At 32.6% G+C, this 7,487-nt stretch overlaps 1 protein-coding gene across 1 annotated transcript; it reads left to right on the top strand.

Moving 5' to 3' along the window:
- Nucleotides 1-439: 439 nt before the first annotated feature.
- On the top strand, nucleotides 440-3,262 carry LOC100115639 (fork head domain-containing protein FD4). Its single transcript, XM_001600255.6, has one exon. The coding sequence runs from the start codon at nucleotides 749-751 to the stop codon at nucleotides 1,934-1,936; it is 1,188 nt and encodes a 395-aa protein (XP_001600305.1). The 5' UTR covers nucleotides 440-748; the 3' UTR covers nucleotides 1,937-3,262.
- Nucleotides 3,263-7,487: the final 4,225 nt, after the last annotated feature.

Here is a 7,487-nt window from a genome sequence, read left to right as displayed (position 1 = left end):
ACAAAGAATTCTGTTTAATGCAAACGGATCTTGTACGAAAATATTTTTCCTTTTGGTTGAAAAAGACTACCTTTTGAAAGTGTAATCAAGATTATTTTCTTTTTGAATCGAAAGTATTGTTTTTCCCGCAATGGGATATTTCTCTGAGTGCATGATATAACCCAAGTAAACCAGTACCAAGCACGTTTCACGCAATGCAGCAACGAATTTTCTTGTTGCGTCTGATATTCGATCCAATCTGGCTTGGTGTACCAACCCTAGATCAATATCTCAATAGCTAAGTAAGCGCAGCAAGCCGATTGCCACGCCCTTAACTTGGACCGCCCAAGTACACAGCCATTGGCTGTTACTACAAAGCAGCAACCAGTGGGCGGTAACTTTTACGATACATTGTGCTTTAGCCAGCCTCGAAAACGGATCATAAATCATAGTCAGTAGTCCGCACAACGTCGAGCAGTCTAAATACATTTGATGCACCAGCAATCTTTAAAAAGTTTATTTTTGTTTGCTGAGCTATTTTCTCCAAAAACTTATCAATTGTTTCCTTGAAGGTGAACTTTGAAACACATTGCTATCATACATTGTCTCAATTTATGTATCAGTGGTATAAAGTGTTTGTGAATAAGTGTATATTATGCATATATTTATGTACAAAGAAATATTTACGTTTATTAAAGAAAATTGTCAGTTTAGTGTACAATAACTTTTGAAATCGTAACAAAATAATTTATAGTAATTTATTAGTGAAATGTGTAATAACGAAAGTCCTCCGCCGTCCAAAGAGACGCTTGCAGTTGGATTATCCGTCGGTAATTCAATGACTAACTTTCTACCCGGGATTGAACACTACCGGCTACAGCTTTATCATTATGCAATGGCAGAGAGACTTCGACTTGCTCAGCAACTACACTCCCAGCATTCACAGCATGCAGTTTGCCAGTCGGCTAGTATTGCACAATCTGGAACGGGACAACTTGGTATAAACACAAGTTTTCCCCTACCGCTGTATTCCACAGGAAGTAGTTATTCTCGAGGCTTAGCTTTATCAATGGCCCTATTACAACCACATCATCAACAGGTTCCTGAAGAACCGAAGCCTCAGCATAGTTACATTGGACTTATTGCAATGGCAATACTGTCATCTCCAGAGAAAAAACTTGTTCTTTCAGATATTTATCAACATATTCTTGAACATTATCCTTATTTTCGACGGCGCGGACCTGGCTGGCGAAATTCCATTCGACATAACCTATCACTTAATGATTGTTTTGTTAAATCAGGTAGAAGTGCAAACGGAAAAGGCCATTATTGGGCTATTCATCCAGCGAACTTAGAAGATTTTAGGCGCGGTGACTTTCGTCGACGTAAGGCGCAACGTAAAGTTCGTCGTCACATGGGCCTAGCCGTTGATGAAGAACCAGATAGTCCAAGTCCTCCTCCCTTGCCAGCCACCCCTCCACCTTTAAGTACTCTTGGTCCACCTCACCTTAGTCAGCCTCCTACGTCTGGTATATGGAGCCCTCAAAATCAACATCAACAAATCCATCATTTGAATCGAAGTTTTACTACTCATCAATTTCAAAACTCATCTCTACAGCCAGCAAGAAAACGTCAATTTGATGTAGCCTCACTTCTTGCACCTGATGATCCATACATAAAAACTTCTTTGCAACTTTCAAAATCCCGTCAAATCAGTTGCAGTGAAGATGAGCCGGAAAATGAACCGGACGATGGAGATATTGAGATAGATGTTGTGGCTGAACCAGAAAGAAAAAAAGTACATTCTACTTTGAAGCTCATAAATAGTAATTGTTGGAGAGATGCTCCGCTTCCAAGTGCAGAAAGAGAACATGATTCTATGGTGCAGTTACATGATTTACATCTCAGTAGCTACTATATGCCAGCAAATACAAACTCAACTGCATCAAGCATGTAAAACGAAAAATAACAAAGGCTGCATTAAGCGGCTGTATTAGTACTGAGAAAAATTTTGACGATGTTTGTTTAAATTTTTTTCCCGAAATTTTAATTATAAGGTAGATAAAAGCAATATGAGCACTGAGAAACCTTTTGCTTAAAAATGTTGTAATCATAGATTTTTCAAGAAATACTTTGGCATCTATCTTATAAACTAAATTAAATAATTTCGAAGGATTATAAAAAAAATTATTTTCACAAGTCTTTGAAAACAATTAAATCATATTGCAAGTATCTATCTTAAATTAAATATAACAGATTCAGTATTTTCTAGTTACTTATTTAATCTTTCATTAACGAAATAAAATATTTGGCTGTGAAAATATTCAGAGATGCTGCTAATTACAGCTGTTTTGTGATTAAATGCTCAGTTGTATTACTTGTCATTTAATACATAATAGTATATATTGCAGTTTGATAAAACATGAGATTGACTCAACCGTTCGAAAAATAATACTTTTTCGGAAAATTCTTTTTTACACTTTCACTATACTCAATATATTTTATGACATAAATGCATACACTGAAAAATGAAAATAAAACAACTCGGTAATTGCCATTCTGTTACAAAAAAAAAAAAATGCAAAAACTTATTCTTTTCAAATTTCAAAACATAAAATATTTTTCTAACTACATGGTTATAAGCCTTTATGTGTTAATTGTACGTTTTGTATCTTTTTAAAATCAAGATCATATAAGGTAGGATTACGTTTCTTATATTAGCTGCATCTTCTCTATTTTGTATATAACTAAAATCAAATATTATTATTATTTTTTTATAATTAAAATTGAAATCTTTGATAATGACTTTCTTGTTATAAATAAAATTCAAAATTTATTAAATATTTCATTTCCTAATGTCCATAATCGTAAATAAATGTGAAATGTGCATAAAAAGAGAGGATGAGGGAAAAAGAGGGCAACTTAGATGTACATATATCTGCATTTATGCAGTAACATTTCGCTACGAAAAATTGCTCTCGATTGTTTAAAGTGTAATATACGTATTGTATAATGTAACTGATATATAAAAGAGGGGAACATGTTTAAGTGCTGCTCATAAATATATTCACAACGAGTGTGTATTAAGTGCAGAAGCTGCATGCGTTAAACTTTTTAAAACAAGTATTATTGCTGGATCATCATTACATCTATGAACAATGTAAGGTATTGATATATCGACAGCCTACAAACTTCGTACAAGTTGACGATAGTAAAAACATCAAATTTGTCTTTGTCAACTGAAATGCGATATTAATTAAATAAAATTCTACGTCCCCAAATATGTTATCAACTTTTTTTTCTTTCATAATCCTTTGTAGTTCTATAAGTATACACTGACAGAATTGCCCTTTTGAACCAAAAGGAAATAATCTTGAATATGCTGTCAAAAGGAAAAATCGTTTTGTAATCACGATATTCCTCATCATTTAAATGGATTCTGTTTACTTTAACTAGAATCATTTTGCTTTAAACTTTTTACATAAAAATGGGTATTTCTATACGATACAGAAAACTAATGGGAAAAATTAATATCCTATAGGATATAGAAATTAAAAAGAAAATCCTTTCGGCAGAAATTTTGATTCAAAAGGACCATTTCTGTAAGTGGAGAACCACCCATATATATATATATATATATATATATATGTATATATTCTTATTATATTGACCTTACTTTGTAATCAATCTAATTGTAATTGTATTTTTAATTTGCATCTTTTAAAAATAATATTTACTTGATACTGTGAAAAGCTATTTGAAAGAGGTGCACTCAGAGAAATATCCTATTGCGGAAAAAAGAATCCTTTTGATTCAAAAAGAAAATAATCTTGATTACACTTCCAAAAGGCAGTCTTTTTGAACCAAAACGAAAAATATTTTCGTACAAGATCCGTTTGCATTAAAAAGATTTCTTTGCTGACAAATGAAAAAAATTGAGCACTGAAAACTATTTTTCTAACAAGGAATAATTTTGTCTCAAGAGAAGAAAAAATTTAATTTAAAAGATTTCAATAGATAATAATCCTACAACTAAATTATTCTTTTTGAAAAAAAAGAAAATCTTTTTATTGCCAAATTTTATTGCTTAAATTATCACCGTTATACCGTATTCTTTCCCTAAAATGTTTCTTTTTGAGTCAAATGGATCGTATTTTATGACAAGAGGTTATGGGGTTTCACAATTTTAATCTAAACTTACACCAAAATAATTCTTTTTGAGCCCAAAAAATCGGAAACTGAGTCAAGAAGTTTCTGTTTAGTTAAATATGACAATTGGATTTTAATGAACATGGTATTTGAAATGAAAAAAAAATCCTTTCGATTAAAAAACATGAGTTACTGAGTCAGAATTATTTTTTAGGCTAAAAATGAATTTCTTTCTGAATAAAATGGTATTTGGAAAAAAGAAAATCTTTTTGCTCCTAAAATATCATTGTGTATGCTGTACAGCAGAATAGCAGATACACCACACAGTTCTCACATTCTCAGTCAATGTTAAAAATGTCCAAATCTCTCATTATCATGCTAAATTCGATATATTGAAGTTCAATGTCTGTTCTTTTGCGTTAAGATTTGTTAAATTATTTAGAAATATACTGCCATGTCAGTTTTTACTTAACCGTCTTGGTTCGGCTTTTGGTCTTGAACCCTATGGCTTTGGCGGCAAAATATACAGGTAGGTCTATACATGAAAGACGAATTCATATCAGCTTGAATGGATTCAACTCAATATATTGTTTCAACATGACAATACAAATTAAGATGCAAAATTTTAGTCCTTTAGGTATGATAGTTTTCAAATGAGAGAAAAATCAAATTTTTATTGGTTTCGATTACTTGTTTCACAATTTTATTTTTGATTGCCTTTAAGGGGGCACACCACCTTTGAAATTAAAATCAAAAATTTTCATTAAAAATTTATAAATACTTATATAAATGAACCAAATTTTTATTACTATTCTTAGATATAATTACCTTTATTTTGATGGTTTTAGACCTTCTATATACCTCTATAATACCTACGTATAGTAGGGAGTCCATAATTCACTTACCGTAAGATTCCAAAGGAACGAATGGCCCAAATGAGCTCAAACTCTAGGATATTGTTTAAAAGTACATTAGTTATGGTATGAATGAGGGGATTTGGTTTAAATTTCATAGAAAATGTTTTATAAGCATATTACTGATTTTTTTTTATCAATTTTTGATTAATTTTAACATAACTATCATGTAACTTTTTTTCTATGTGTGTCTTTTCTAATGTTTCTTAGTTTTTCTTAACATTTATTTACTGTTCTCAGTCCATGCATATAATATTGTATCAAAGTTTTCATAGTTTTTCTTAGTTATTCTGAATAAATCTCATGCTTTAGCATTTTTTCTTAATATTTCTTAGTTTTCTCCAACATCTTCACAGTTAGGGGTGTGCGAGTACTCGAAAAGTCGACGAGCTCGAGTCGAGTCCCGAGTCGAGTCAAGTTACTTGAATATTTCAAACTACTCGAACTTTTCGAGCTACTCGAATTTTTCGAGCTACTCGAATTTTTCTGGTTACTCGAATCTTGATTTACTCGAGTTTCTCGCACTACTCGAGATTATTTTTTAGCCATATATTTGTCAAACCACTCCAAATTTTAAAATTGTATTTACGCATGGCTATAAGACCGCCTCAGTAAAGCAGGAAGCAATGAAAGTAAGAGCTCATAAAGCTTATACAAGCGAATTGCTTTTCGTTCGTATATAAACTAAGCAATAAGCTTATAGGTTAAGCTGGTCGTGGTCAAGCCCTATAGAAGTCGCAAAAAACGCACTGCTCTTACTGTTCTCGTAACTGCAGTTGCGAATCCCAGTTTGAAAAGTGCGCTACATTTATGCTCGTCCGCGGGACGGCCTATTTTCAAGGTTACACTGTAATAGTTATTACAAAACTAGGGGCGAAAGTTTGCTTTTTCAAGCGAGGATGATGATTGCGGCGCCCTCGTCTCCCACTCGTGCTCAATCATCATCCGAGTCTGAAAAAGCCAATACGCACAAATAATGCCATTATTTGTGCCAATACGCACAAATAATGTTGTGTCCCGTGCTTTTTATAATCAGAGCATCGATAGCGCTCTTGTTAGCCTACCTAAAAAAGCAGAATTTTAAAAATTTTGAAAATTTTCAAAGTTTTGAAAATTTAAAAGATTTAATCAATTTTGAAAATATTGAAAATTCCAAAAATTTTGGAAATTTTGGAGGCGAAAGTGCTGTTTACTTTCGCCCTTAGGGAAAAAACACTTTCGCCTTAAGATATATCTATATATGTGTGTGTTTATATGTACAGATACACACAAAAACACTATAAAGGCCTTTCGCCCAGGCTTGAAAAACTCGACTTTCGCTCCACTTTTTCGTAGGAAAAAACGCGTTTTCGATGCACGTGTTATGAAAAAAATTTTGTCGTAATATTACTAACCCAGTAGTAAACCAATCCGTCCTACGCCCAGCACAGTAAATTTACAACAGTATAAGTAAATTCACAACGGTATATAGTAATTTTATTATTTTGCGCGCTGTAATTTTATAACGGTGGTAGTATTTTCACACTGAACGCAAGAATCTGACCCCTGTCAAATTACTATGCTAAGAGTAGTAAACTAATCCGACCTTCGCTGGGCGGAGCAATTTTACTACAAGAATAGTAAAATTGCTAGATTTTTGTAATTTTACGTAGCTGAGAGTAGTTAAATTGCTGTACGTGGGGTTGGAACCTCATGTAATTTTACTACATTTAAGTGATTTAAAAAAATCATTTTATAGCACTGCGTGGCATAAATCCGCATTTATGTCACGCCTATCCGTGGCATAAGTAGTCCTTTATTGCACCATGCATATCGCCCTCGCTACGCTCGGGCGCTTTACTTATACACACCGTGCCGTAGAGTACGACTCATGCCACTAGTATCGTAATGTATTATTTTACAGTGTAGGTTACTATAGGGAGACTTGTTTGACATTTTCGTTCACGCTTTCAAATACGTTGTTTTTAGGGCCAGCAATATAACCGGCAAGTTGTTTATTCATGTTCAATGTATTATATACAATGCAACGCGACAATTTTATGTGTGTTTATATTATATATGTACCATGTCTATGTGACTTAACAAACACAGGCTCGCAGACAAGAGCATGCCCGTGCGATATACATTAACTGGGTTCAAAACGGACCTAGCGCCCAAAAAATACTGTTTGATTCTGCATGTGAAAAGGATAAAAAAAGGTATCTATAATTTTTTTGTAAACCTAATAGTTTTTAAATTAAAAATAACTTAAAAATATAAATAAACTTGGTTTTTCAATATTAAGTTATTTTTAACTTGATTTTTTCAATATTAATTCAAAAACTCTTAGGTTTACGAAAAAAACATGGATACCTTTTTTTATCCTTTTGACATGTAGAATCAGCCAGTATTTTTTTTTATTCACTTATGTCTTTTAACAACAAAGTTCAAATTTTGACCAAATTG

This window comes from Nasonia vitripennis, assembly GCF_009193385.2.
Source record: "Nasonia vitripennis strain AsymCx chromosome 2 unlocalized genomic scaffold, Nvit_psr_1.1 chr2_random0011, whole genome shotgun sequence".
Lineage (NCBI taxonomy): Eukaryota > Metazoa > Arthropoda > Insecta > Hymenoptera > Pteromalidae > Nasonia > Nasonia vitripennis.
The sequence above is the reverse complement of the archived record's forward strand: the minus strand, read 5'-3'. Positions and strand labels throughout refer to the sequence as shown.

What these genes read in the sequence shown, in the direction of transcription:
- LOC100115639 (XM_001600255.6), top strand. Translation starts at nt 749, where the DNA reads ATGTGTAATAACGAAAGTCCTCCGCCGTCCAAAGAGACGCTTGCAGTT.